Source organism: Microcaecilia unicolor, chromosome 2 (assembly GCF_901765095.1).
Source record: "Microcaecilia unicolor chromosome 2, aMicUni1.1, whole genome shotgun sequence".
NCBI lineage: Eukaryota > Metazoa > Chordata > Amphibia > Gymnophiona > Siphonopidae > Microcaecilia > Microcaecilia unicolor.
Genome location: NC_044032.1, coordinates 429,105,148 through 429,118,582, shown reverse-complemented (window position 1 = coordinate 429,118,582; position 13,435 = coordinate 429,105,148). Strand labels below are relative to the sequence as shown.

General features: G+C 44.0%; 1 protein-coding gene across 2 annotated transcripts in view; it reads left to right on the top strand.

Annotated features, from left to right (window-relative positions):
* The window catches only part of TBCK (TBC1 domain containing kinase), a 436,713-nt gene that overhangs the window by 217,132 nt on the left and 206,146 nt on the right, over nucleotides 1–13,435 (top strand). For both annotated transcript variants that reach the window (XM_030190773.1, XM_030190774.1), the window contains 2 exons: nucleotides 366–402; nucleotides 2,234–2,395. In XM_030190773.1, coding sequence (XP_030046633.1) covers nucleotides 366–402; nucleotides 2,234–2,395 — 199 coding nt within the window. The remainder of the gene's footprint in view (nucleotides 1–365; nucleotides 403–2,233; nucleotides 2,396–13,435) is intronic.

The window sequence follows — 13,435 nt, the reverse complement described above, 5'->3', positions numbered from 1 at the left end:
ATTTAATGAAAAATGTTGTAATTTTTATATTGCTGCAGTGATACTTGCTGGTTGTCTTCTAATGAAATCAAGGTGTTTTGTCTTATGGAGCTGTCTTACCCAGCAAAAATGTCGAGTTGCTAAAGAAGCTCATAGTAAACATATATGTTACATTTATAGCAAGACTGTAATAGGTTTGACCTATGTATATTGATGATGCATTTTGTTTGGCAAGTGTTGAATATAAAACAATAAAAACTGTTGAAATTTTAAAAAAAAAAACCTCATAGGGGACATCAGCTATTGCTGTAATTGATAACATTTATAATAAATATACAAGCTCTTCTGTTATTCAATTGGTAACACCACTGTTTTTATTTTCCTAGCTCTATGCCATCCCTTGGTTTCTCACCATGTTTACACGTGAGTGCAACTTGATGTTTTTCTGTTCCCTAATATCATTTTCTCTGTGCTCTGACTTTGTTTCCTCATATTTCTGTGCCTCTGGTAACTCAAAGCTTAAGATCAGAGATGAAAATTATGGAACTAAGTTGTATCATGAATTCTTCAAACAAATCATGGGTCCTTTTTACTAAGCTGCGCTATAGGTGCGCTAGCGTTTTTAGTGCATGCTAATGCTAGAGACACCCATAGGAATATGTAGGTGTCTCTAGCAGTTAGCGCACACTAAAAATGCTAGCGCACCTTAGGAAACAGGGCCCAATGTGTATTTGTTCATGCCCTTTCTTCCCATATTTTATTCAGTAATTTGAATTTGCACACATAGCCAGGTACCAAAACTTTAGAGATTAGTTTTCAAGATAAAGGGACCGTGTGTGGGACCAGCTGAAAGATCACAGCTAAATATATTCATTTAATTTTATTTAGATTATATAGTCATATCTGACCTGTTAGTGGTAATTTTAATTAGTTTATTAGGTTGCAAGTTCTATGAATTAATTTCAACGAGCACTAACTTCATCCCAATCAGCAGTCCTGGATTTAAGAGTTGGATTTAATTACTTGCTTGTCCAAATCTGGGCTTGTGATGGGTTTCTGTAGGTATTTTCTTGCTGTAGAGAGTTTACAATCTCAATTTCTGTGTGATGCCATGAACGGTAAAGTGACTTGCCCAAATTCACAAAGATCACCAGTGAGAGAAATGGGTTTCCCTGGTCCTCAGCCCTCTACTTTAAGCAACTACTCCACTCCTTGGTAGAGCAGCTAAGGACTGAGGACTTTTTTTACAAAGCTGCACTAGCAATTCTCACGCAGCAAATGAGAGGAAGCCCTTAGATACTGAATGGGCATCCTCTCATTTGCCGCACCGAGAATTGGTAGCGCAGCTTTGTAAAAGTGGCCCTGAGTAGTCAAGACAATGATTTATCCTACTTTTTCATGCCTGAAAGTTGTCCTGCCAGAATGTATCTGAAATACATTAACAGAATAAGCTCTAAAAGCTTTTACTATTCTTGCTGGTGCAGTGAGGCCAGTTCTGATTCTAACGAGCTACTAATTTGAGGGAAAAACCACTAATGTGAGTGGGAAGCCACAATGCCAATGTCAAATTATATATTATTTTTTTAAAATAAAAAATTACCTTTCCTTCTGTGATACAGCTCCTCTTGATTATGTTCTGAATTCTGTAGAGCTTTAAATTTTATTCTGGGGTTCTGGAGGAAGTGATGTGAGATGTCCTAAAATGCAAGAGAGCCAGTCCTGGTTAATCTTAGGTGTCAGGGCATATGCAAAAATGATTAAACTTCTGAGATCATCTTGTTACAAACTGTGGTGACTGTTCCCACAGATTTTAGATTAGGAGTGGGCAGTTGGTGATAAATGGCAAACCTTCAAGAGTATGCTATCCAGACAGAAGGAACTTTGACAGTAGTCTTGAATAGAGTCTCTTTGTAGTTGTGGAAAGGGCAGATGGTAGGGTTGTATGGGTAGCATGTGTATGGTTTGTAAATGAGCTTTAGCAATAAGGGGCTAAACCAGAGTTCAGTAAGAAAACGATAGCAGAAATATGCTCTTGCAAAAAATTATTTTATCGTTAAATGAAAATATATCATCTGTCTAAACAACTTTTAATGCTGTTTTTTCCTGAAAGAAAAAATAGGCCATAATAGTGTGTCTTGAGTCACGTGAGGCGCTTATGACCTTTGGAGTATAGCTTTGATGGATTGAAATTGCTTACTACCACCATCACACTTTTTACTGATGCTACAGTTTTTTTTTTCCTGTTCTCTTGCAGATGTCTTCCCATTGCATAAGATTTTTCACCTCTGGGACACTTTACTGCTGGGAAACTCTTCATTCCCATTTTGCATTGGAGTGGCCATCCTGCAGCAGCTAAGAGATAGGCTTTTGGCTAATGGCTTTAACGAATGTATTCTGCTCTTTTCAGATTTACCAGGTAATTACTTTTTTTTTAATCATCTTTATTAAAGGTACAACAAGCCATAACAATAGAAGAACAAGTTTAAACTGTAGTATCCTAAGCCACCCTCCCCCTGCCCCCCCCCCCCCCCCCACTACCATTCTCCCTCTACAGTAGCAAAGTCTAAGCAGGCCGAAATCTCCTTAAAGTTAACAGTTCAACAAATGACTGTATTTCAGTGGTGCAAGTGAAGTCCAAAAAGGCTTCCATACACATTGAAATCTCCTGCCAGGCACAGTCCATGTCCGCAACCTCACAGCCTGTTGTAGCATCTCTGAGCACCATGAGACAAGCCAGGGGCCTCAGTCGGCAACTAACACTGTAGAATGCATTTCTTTCCTAACAAGTTTGATTACTACTACTACTTAACATTTCTAGAGCGCTACTAGGGTTACGCAGCGCTGTACAATTTAACAAAGAGAGACAGTCCCTGCTCAAAGAGCTTACAATCTAATAGACAAGTGAACGGTCGGTCCGATAGGGGCAGTCAAATTGGGGCAGTCTGGATTCACTGAACGGTAAGGGTTAGGTGCCGAACGCAGCATTGAAGAGGTGGGCTTTAAGCAAAGACTTGAAGACGGGCAGGGAGGGGGCTTGGCGAAGGGCTCAGGAAGGTTGTTCCAAGCATAGGGTGAGGCAAGGCAGAATGAGCGGAGCCTGGAGTTGGCGGTGGTGGAGAAGGGTACTGAGAGGAGGGATTTATCCTGTGAACGGAGGTTACGGGCGGGAACGTAAGGGGAGATGAGGGTAGAAAGATAGTGAGGGGCAGCAGACTGAGTGCATTTGTAGGTAAGAAGGAGAAGCTTGAATTGAATGCGGTATCTGATCGGAAGCCAGTGAAGTGACCTGAGGAGAGGGGTGATATGAGTATATCGGTTCTGGCGGAATATGAGACGTGCAGCAGAGTTCTGAACAGATTGAAGGGGGAATAGATGGCAAAGTGGGAGGCTGGTGAGGAGTAAGTTGCAGTAGTCCAGGCGAGAGGTAATGAGAGCGTGGACGAGAGTTCGGGTGGTGTGTTCAGAGAGGAAAGGGCGAATTTTGCTGATGTTAAAGAGGAAGAAGCGACAGGTCTTGGCTATCTGCTGGATATGCGCAGAGAGGGAGAGAGAGGAGTCAAAGATGACTCCGAGGTTGCAGGCAGATGAGACGGGGAGGATGAGGGTGTTATCAACTGAGATAGAAAGTGGAGGAAGAGGAGAAGTGGGTTTTGGTGGAAAGACGATAAGCTCGGTCTTGGATATGTTCAGTTTCAGGTGGCGGTTGGACATCCAGGCAGCAATGTCGGATAAGCAGGCCGATACCTTTGCCTGGGTCTCCGCGGTGATGTCTGGTGTGGAGAGATACAGTTGGGTGTCATCAGCATAGAGATGATACTGGAAACCATGAGATGAGATCAGGGAGTCCAGGGAAGAGGTGTAGATTGAGAAGAGAAGGGGTCCAAGGACAGATCCCTGGGGAACACCAACAGATAAGGGGATGGGGTGGAGGAAGATCCATGAGAGTGAACTTTGAAGGTGCGGTGGGAGAGATAGGAGAAGAACCAGGAGAGGACAGAGCCCTGGAACCCAAATGAGGACAGTGTGGCAAGAAGTAAGTCGTGATTGACAGTGTCAAAAGCGGTGGATAGATCGAGGAGGATGAGGATGGAGTAGTGGCCTCTGGATTTGGCAAGGAACAGGTCATTACAGACTTTAGAGTGCTGTTTCTGTCGAGTGAAGAGGGCGAAAACCGGATTGAAGCGGATCGAGGAGAGCATGAGAGGAGAGAAAATCAAGGCAGCGGCTGTGGACTGCGCGCTCAAGTATCTTAGAGAGGAAGGGTAGGAGGGAGATGGGGCGGTAGTTGGAGGGACAGGTAGGGTCTAGTGATGGTTTTTTGAGGAGTGGCGTGACTACGGCATGCTTGAAGGTGTCGGGGACAGTTGCAGTGGAGAGAGAGAGGTTGAGGATATGACAGATGGAGGGGGTGATAGTAGGAGAGATGGTGTTAAGTAAGTTGGTGGGGAAGGGATCAGAGGAACAAGTGGTGCATTTTGAGGAGGAAAGAAGGCGGAGAAAGGAAAGGAGGAGAAGGAGGTCTGGGTTGGTTGGTTGAGGGAGAGGGTTGAAGGGTGAAGAGGAGGAGGTGGCTTGGTAGTGAACTCAAGGTTGATCTTTTGCACCTTGTCGCGGAAGTAGTCAGCCAGTGATTGAGGAGAGAGCGAGGGGGGGGGGGGGGGGGGAGCGGAGGGCACTTTGAGGAGGGAGTTAAGGGTGGCGAAGAGACGACGAGGGTTAGAGCTGAGAGAATTAGTCAATTGGGTGTAATAGTCCTGTTTGGCAAGGAATAGTGAGGACTGGAAGGAGGATAGCATGAATTTGTAGTGAAGGAAATCTGAATGGGTGTGAGATTTCCTCCAGATTGCCTGACAAACCCCTTAGGGGCAGGTTGAACACAAGTGACATGGTCAAACAAAAACAAAGGAGATGGATGCCATTGTCAGTGCCAGTGCCAAAGGTGAGAAATATGCGTGACAGCAGCCCCTCAGAAAACAGAAATATGTGGTAAAGATTAAAACATATGGCCAAGAGTGGCCAGAGAACATTGACAATTCAGACTGGCACCAATAGGTCACATAATAGCAGGAAAGCCCTGTGAAGGGACACATACAAATACAACAATAATTTATTCTGAATCTCACCATGCAAGACATTGCATGTAAGAATCTCCCTAGCTTTAAGACTACGCTTAAATTGATCTATTATAAGATTGAGCCCCAAATCCTTATTCCAGCATTGAACATAGCAAGTGCAGACAGCTCAGGCACATGATCTTGCAGGTATCTGTGATAACATTTTAATGGCACAGAGAACTGCACATCCAGAAAGTAGGGCTCCGTGTACAACTCATGAGTGGATGACAAAAGGGCCGCAGCAGACAAGGTATAGCAGAGCCGGTAGTGGGAGGCGGGGCTGGAGGTTGGGAGGCGGGGATAGTGCGGGGCAGACTTATACGGTCTGTGCCAGAGCCAGTGGTGGGAGGCGGGACTGGAGGTTGGGAAGCAGGGATAGCGCTGGGCAGACTTATACGGTCTGTGCCAGAGCCGGTGTTGGGAGGCGGGGATAGTGCTGGGCAGACTTATACGGTCTATGCCAGAGCCGGTGGTTGGGAGGCGGGGCTAGTGCTGGGCAGACTTATACGGTCTGTGCCAGAGCCAGTGGTGGGAGGCGGGACTGGAGGTTGGGAAGCAGGGATAGCGCTGGGCAGACTTATACGGTCTATGCCAGAGCCGGTGGTGGGAGGCGGGGATAGTGCTGGGCAGACTTATACGGTCTATGCCAGAGCCGGTGGTTGGGAGGCGGGGCTAGTGCTGGGCAGACTTATACGGTCTGTGCCAGAGCCAGTGGTGGGAGGCGGGACTGGAGGTTGAGAAGCAGGGATAGCGCTGGGCAGACTTATACGGTCTGTGCCAGAGCCGGTGGTGGGAGGCGGGGATAGTGCTGGGCAGACTTATACGGTCTATGCCAGAGCCGGTGGTTGGGAGGCGGGGCTAGTGCTGGGCAGACTTATACGGTTTGTGCCCTGAAGAGCACAGGTACAAATCAAAGTAGGGTATACACAAATGTAGCACACATGAGTTGTCTTGTTGGGCAGACTGGATGGACCGTGCAGGTCTTTTTCTGCCGTCATCTACTATGTAAGGTAGAAATATAATGCTGCAGGTGATAGTATTGAAAAAGAGCATTGCCACTCAGCCTAAATTCCTTCCGTAGATCCTCAAAAGATTTAATGTAACCATCATCCGTCACCACATGCAACAAATATATGGTTCCCTGCTGAGTCCAGCTAGCAAAAGCAGCATTTCCATGACATCCAAACATCACCCCCAATCAGCCTACCAAGTTTCCGCCACACTGCGTACAGTGGGACATTAAAAAAAAAAGAACAAGTACGATGATATCCCCAATGTAACCCCCGCACATGTAAAAGATTACTAAAATGCCAAGGTTCCCCTAAACGCACCTGCACCGTATGCGGTGAAAATTCCAAGGTACTATGAAACCAATTGTTCACATGACACATGCCATAAGCCAGTGAAAAAGAGTTGTAAGTTCTGCAAGCCCAATCCACCTTTCTCCTTTGGTTTATAAAAAACCGAAAGAGGAAGCTCCACAAAAGCTGACAAAGTAAACAATCTAGTAACATAGTAGTCAGCCATAGTGAGAGGACAAGGTAATCGGAAGCATCTGTAGAATTTATAACCACCAAGGCAAGACCATCATATTATGCAAAGCTATACAGCTAAAAAGATACACTGGAAAAAGCCTTCCGCAACTCCAAAAGATGCAAGGTGGTCTCCAGCAGCGACATAAAATTAAATTTGGCTAGATCGGTCAGATCACAAGGGAGCCAAACTTCCAAGTACTTAAGCTTCTCCTCCACCCACTGTAGTGGAAACAGTCCCACCCACTTGCAACACAACTTCAATTGTAAAGGCAAAGCTACTGAGTTCAAGGTAAGACCTGGAAAGAAACTAAAATCAACCACACTCAGTACCTGTGGTAAAGTCTGGAGGTCGGATAGTATGAGCAGCATGTCATCAGCATCAGCCAAAATCTTCAAACTAACCAGACCGAAAGACAAACCTGGATATCTGGGTCAAGACAAATAATACGTAACAGGGATTCCAATTAGAGAGCAAATAAGAATGGAGAGAGTGGGCACCCCTGACGGGTGCCAAGCTCAGTAGGAAAGGAAGCTGTCCATACTCCATTCACCAACACCGCTGTGGATGACAAAGTATATGACAAACGCACTGCTTAAGAAAACCAACCCGTGATACCAACATACCGCAGTGCATCAAACAAATAAGACCAATTAACTTGGTCAGATGCTTTGGCGGTATCCAAACCCACCACCATACCCAGCTTCCCATCCATCTGAAAGAATCTTCCACATGTTCATCACCGAATGCCGACAAGTGATAAAGCTTACCTGGTGATCCACCACATAAGGCAAAACTCCTAACAAACAAGTAGCTAAAATGCTGGCCAATATCTTAATGTCCACATTAATTAACGAGATGGGCCTGTAGCCATCACAACTCATGCCCGGTTTTCCCGGCTTAGGAATCAGAGCGATGAGAACTTCGTTAGCATGAGCTGAAAAGACATCCTTCTCCAGACTAATGGTATAGTACTCCAAGAGAGGACGTATCACGAAGGGAGAAAGCATCTTGTAAAATGCAGAAGAAAACCCATCTGGTCCAGGAACAGTATGTGCTTTAAGCCTCAATAGTGAGTTGTAACTCTTTGGTTTGCAAGGGAGAATTTAGGCATGCCTGCTGTTCCTCATTTAACACAGGCAATCCTGAATCCTCTAAATAGTTACAAAGCTATGGCCCAACATTGCCCATTGGAGTGGCATAAAATGTTTTTAAATGCTGATAAAACTGAGCTGCAATGTCCTATGGCTGATTTAATACGTGGCCACCCTGGGCAATCAAACCTGAGGCATACCAAGATCTATGACTCTGCTTAATGAGCTGAGCCAGCAGTCTCCTCAGTCGATTGCCAAATCGATGATAGTGATACTTAAAAGCAGTGGTTTTTTTTGTAGAAAAAAAGGTGCCGGTACTCATTACGGGCGGGGTCACCACATATGGCCCCACCCCTATGATAGCCACACCCACATTAGCCACACCCCTTATTCCAGCCATGGCGCATATAAACAGACATCATTGAAAATATTATACAAGTGTAGGAGAAAAAAAAATGTGATTTTTTTTTCATTATAAATAATTTCTGTAAGCTGTTACAGCTCCAGTATACCCAGTGCAAAATAAGACAGCAGATGTAAGTTCTCAAATTGGACATATTCCAAACACTAATATGAAAATAAAATGATTTTTTCTACCTTTGTTGTCTGGTGACTTTGTTTTTCTATCCATATTGGTTCCAGTGTCTGATTCTGCTGCTATCTGTTTTCTTAACTTTCCACGGCTTCCTTTCCACTTATTTCTTTACTTTCCTCCTTTCTTCTTCATTTCTTACCCTACATCCATAAGAAAAGCTGGGTCCTCCTCCATGGAATTGACTGGAGGAGGTATAATGTGGATCCAGCTTTTGCCTATTTTCTCCATCTATGTGCAGTTTTCTCTCCCCTTTCCCTTATCTCCATCCATGTTCATCTTCTTTTTTTCTTCCCTCCCCTCCATCCATGTCCAGCACTTCTCCTCTCTCCTTCCCTCCATCCATTTCCAGCATTTCTCCTCTCTCTTCCCTCCCCTGTATCCATATACAGCAATAATTCTCTCTCCCCTCTCCTCCATCCAAGTCCAGCATTTCTCCTCTAGGTGACCTTGCTGTTCCAAATCAGCATAGGAGCTGCCAGAGTAGAGGTAGAACCATGCTGCAGTATCCCTGAAGGTGTTCTCTATATACATCTCTCTGGCTTTGCTGATCCAGCTCTGCCATTATGACCTTTATAGATTAGATTTGTTCAGTTCAATCTCTTCAGAAAATATCACTACTTAAAACAAAATCATTCAAAGGAAACACAATCCAAACAAAAAAAATAAGGACAGTAGGAAGGAGGCAAAAAAATCAAATCAACATCATCACAAGATTAAAGTTGTTCTCTGAGACCTGAGCTGTTTGCACTGTGTACTCATGTAACATTTTGTACAGAAGACTGGATATTACCCCCTCCCCTGATCTATCTGCTGCACTGCTGACAGCATTTTCTTGTTTTTAATCAGTTTGGTTTGATTTTGCTTACCCAGCCAATAGGAAATAAGTGAAGTTGATCACAAAATACAAAAATGACCTTGTTCCACTAGTGGTAGCCTAGTAGAGTAAGAACATTTTTGTTTTTTTAATTTAGTTTGCTTCATTTGTCAGTGATTTTAAATTGACCTACTAATTCTTTAAATTTAATATTTAAATTGTGTGAGGCCACTAATTCCTACTTTGCACAATTTGATCCACAAACACTGATTGGTCATTAGTTTGTCTGTCCATCTTCAGCAAGCAGCCATGCAACGGGTCTCCCTCCAGACCCCTGCAACTGTGGATTTTAAATCTGACCAGATGGTGTTTCTGCTGTTGTGCAGTGACTGGAACTACTTGCCACCATAGGCTGTGAACTGTCTCCACAGCATCCCAATGCCTGGCTGATCTGATGAGCAGTAAACTTGACATAGGAATTGAATCCCCTACTCTGCACAATTAAATTGTATGATTTTGTGTGGTAACATCAGCTGTACAGACTTCTGGGATAGCACATTCCACTGCATTCTTTCTCTGATTAGAGATCCGCCTTAATCACCGTTTTCTGTTGAGATTAGCAAGTCTAACTGCCGTTTATCATTTCCAACATTCTAGTCATGCCCTACAGAGTTTATGCTGTTTAATCAGTAGATTTAATACTGGATGTGGCTAAATATTATTACACACCCTTTAAATTTTGCTCTTGTGATTTGAAGCTATCAGAAATCCTTGATTAATTTATATCCTTGGATGCCCGTCCTTCCCATTCATTTTCTTTTATATGAATTGTTGCTAAAAGGGGCTATGGGGCCCTTTTACAAAGGAGCGCCAAAAAGTGGCCGGTAGTGTGGGCGCATGTATTTGACACGCGCTGGACAATTTCTCTACCACGTCTGGAAAAAGGGGGGTTGGGGCCGTGAAATGGACGTGTGGCAAAATTAAATCCAGCGCGTGTCTATTTACCGCCTGAGCCCTTAAGGCCACCCATTGACTTAGTGGAGTGGAGGAGTGGCCTAGTGGTTACAGCACTGGTCTTGCAATCCAGAGGTGGCTAGTTCAAATCCCACTGCTGCTACTTGTGATACAAAATCCAAATAAATAAAGGGGGTGTCAGAGGCATAGCAAAGGCATGGACGTCCTTCTCACAGAAACATCCACATTTTTGACGTCCTCAACTGCCGTTGCAGGGATGGAGGCATAGCAAAGGACGTCCTTCACCCATACTCTAAAAAGACAAAAGTTTTTAAAGTTTTTTTCGGGGTGGGAGGTGGTTAGTGACCACTGGAGGAATCAGGGGGGTCATCCCCGATTCCCTTCGGTGGTCGTCTGGTCATTTAGGGCACATTTTTGTGGCTTAGTCGTAAAAAAAAAAGGACCAAGTAAAGTCGGCCAAGTGTTCGTCAGGGACACCCTTCTTTTTTCCATTATCGTTTGAGGATGCCCATCTGTTAGGCACGCCCCAGTCCCGCCTTTGCTACACCTGCGACACGCCCCCAGGAACTTTGGTCATCCCCGCAACGGGAAGCAGTTGGGGATGCCCAAAATCAGCTTTCGATTATGCTGATTTGGGCAACCCTGAGAGAAGGATGCCCATCTCCCGATTTGTGTCGAAAGATTGGCGCCGTTCTCTTTCGAAAATAAGCCTGCTAGTGTGATGCTTTTGGGAGAGAGTGTGGTTAGGGATGCTCTTTGGGAGAATCTTAGTGACCTTGGAGGTATATAGGAGAGCCTGTTCTAAGTACTCTAGGCCATTTCCTCTAAGGGCCTTGAAGGTCAGACATGATGTTTTAAATTTAGCCCTGTATTGTGCTGGTAGCCAGTGGAGTTTGTGCAAAAATGGTGTGATATGGTCATGTTGCTTACAGTTTCTATCAGTCTTAATGCAGCATTCTGAATCAATTTGAGCTGATGAAAACCCTTTGTATTCAGACCGGTGTAGAGTGCATTACAGTAATCCAGTCTTAATGTTATCATGGCTTGAACCACTGTGACAAGACTTGCTTTCTTAATGGAAGAAGAGTGGCAGTGTAGTCACAAATTATAGAAGCAACTCTGGAAGGTTGCTTGGATTTGGGGGATCTGCATAAGTGTTGAGTCTAGCAGTATTCCAAGGTTCCTGATTTGTGATATGAGGGGAAATTTGTATTTCCCCACAGAGATTTTAATGTCAGATACTGCCTACTTGTGTTAGAGACCCACAGAATCTCAGTTTTACTTGGGTTCGGGCAAAGTTTGTTTTTAGCCCATTCTTGAATTGCTGTTAAATAGTAGTCAGTTTATTTAGGGCTATGGGTAAGTAAGTTTCCCTGGGTATGAGTAGCTTCATCATGTCTGTGTAGATGTAGAACTGAGTGTCCATCAACTGAATCAGCTCAAATAGTGGCTTGAGATATATATTGAACAGAATAGGTGACGGTATCGATCATTGTGGTACCCGACAGGTTAGTGCCCATGATAGTGATGAGATGCTGTTGAACAGTATAGATTGTGGTCTGTCTGATAACATCTGAGCAAAGCAAGTACTATGCCATTGATACCTGTTTCTGCCATTCATGCTAGCATAATATGATCTACAATATCAAAAGCTTCTGAGAAATCCAGCAGTTCTAACACCAAGGCAAATCCCCCGTCTGGGTTTCTCTGATTGAAAGCAAAGAGATGCTTTGCAAAGAAGACTGCGTTGGAGGCAAAAACAAATGCCAAGACTTTTTTAGGTATATTATAAGCAAGAAGACAGTAAAAGAATCAGTTGGACTGCTAGAAGACCGAGAGGTAAAAGGGGCACTCAGGGAAGACAAAGCCATAGCAAAGATACTAAGGGTCCTTTTACTAAGGTGTGCTGAAAAATGGCTTGCTGTAGTGTAGGCGTGGGTTTTGAGCATGTGCCAATCCATTTTTCAGCATGCCTGTAAAAAAAAGGCCTTGTTAAAATTTTTTGCTGAATATAGATGTGCAGCAAAATCAAAATTGCACGTCCATTTTGGGTCTGCAACCTTACCGCCAGCCATTGACCTAGCAGTAAAGTCTCGCATGGTAACCGGGCGGTAATGATGTACGCGTGTCAAATATCACTTGTCGCGTGTCCGAAAATAAAAGTTATTTTTTGGATGCGCTCCAAAAATGAAATTACTGGAAGAGCCATGAGATAATCGGGTGGTAACTCCATTTTGGCGCACATTGGGCACGTGTAGACACTTACATGGCTTAATAAAAGGGCCCCTAAATGAATTCTGTGTTTCAATTTTCACTGAGTAAGATGTGGGTAAGATAACAGTGCCAGAAATGGTATTTGTGACAGAGTGGAGGAGTAGCCTAGTGGTTAGGGTGGTGGACTCTGGTCCTGGGGAACTGAGTTCAATTCCCACTTCAGGCACAGGCAGCTCCTTGTGACTCTGGACAAGTCACTTAACCCTCCATTGCCCCAGGTACAAATAAGTACCTGTATATGTAAGCCGCATTGAGCCTGCCATGAGTGGGAAAGCACGGGGTACAAATGTAAAAAAAAAAAAAAAACAGTGAGATTTTTAAGCCTGTAAAACTGCATTAATTATTTTCTGAAGTGTATTTCTCTAGTTTGGCCAGCAGGTGGTGGATGTGTAACGTTTTGAATCTGCTGCAGAAACAAGGCTATTTCCTTTGTTTAAACCTTCTGGAAAGGCAGTCTGCAGTATACTTTTAAAACTGGTTGTTCTGGGCTCTGATTGGAGCTCATTTTCATTTGGATTTTACTAGCTTTTTCTCCAGTCTTACCCAGGAAGAAAAGAGAGTAGGATCTCTTTGCTGAAGCTCTGTGAACTGTTATATGTCCTGATCTTCCCAGGTGCTTTTTAGAAAGTAAATAATTATGTTTAGATAGTTCTATAATTGATCCATATTTCAGTTACCTGCTATTGTTTGCTGATTGCACTTTTTATGTTCATTGTTCAATATTTTTATGACAATAAACACTATTATTGTGTTGCCTCTGCCTATCTGGACTGATAAAGAATCCTGGTGGTTTGTGTGTTGGGTCTGTGAATGCTTTCTGGGAACTGTGGGACCACTGGGAGTGCGTCCTTTAGTAACCTAGAAATCACTGGGGATAATTTGAGAGCGGGAGACTCACTCAGATGCAGTTGTGACCCAGTCAGTGGGAGGAGGGTTCTAGTGTAGAGCACAAGTAGCAGATGCAGGTGGACCTGATCTGTGTTGGGGATAGACCTTCTAAGTGGCCGCTGGGTAACCCAAGGCAGGTGGAAAGGCGTTTTGTGACACTATTCAATGC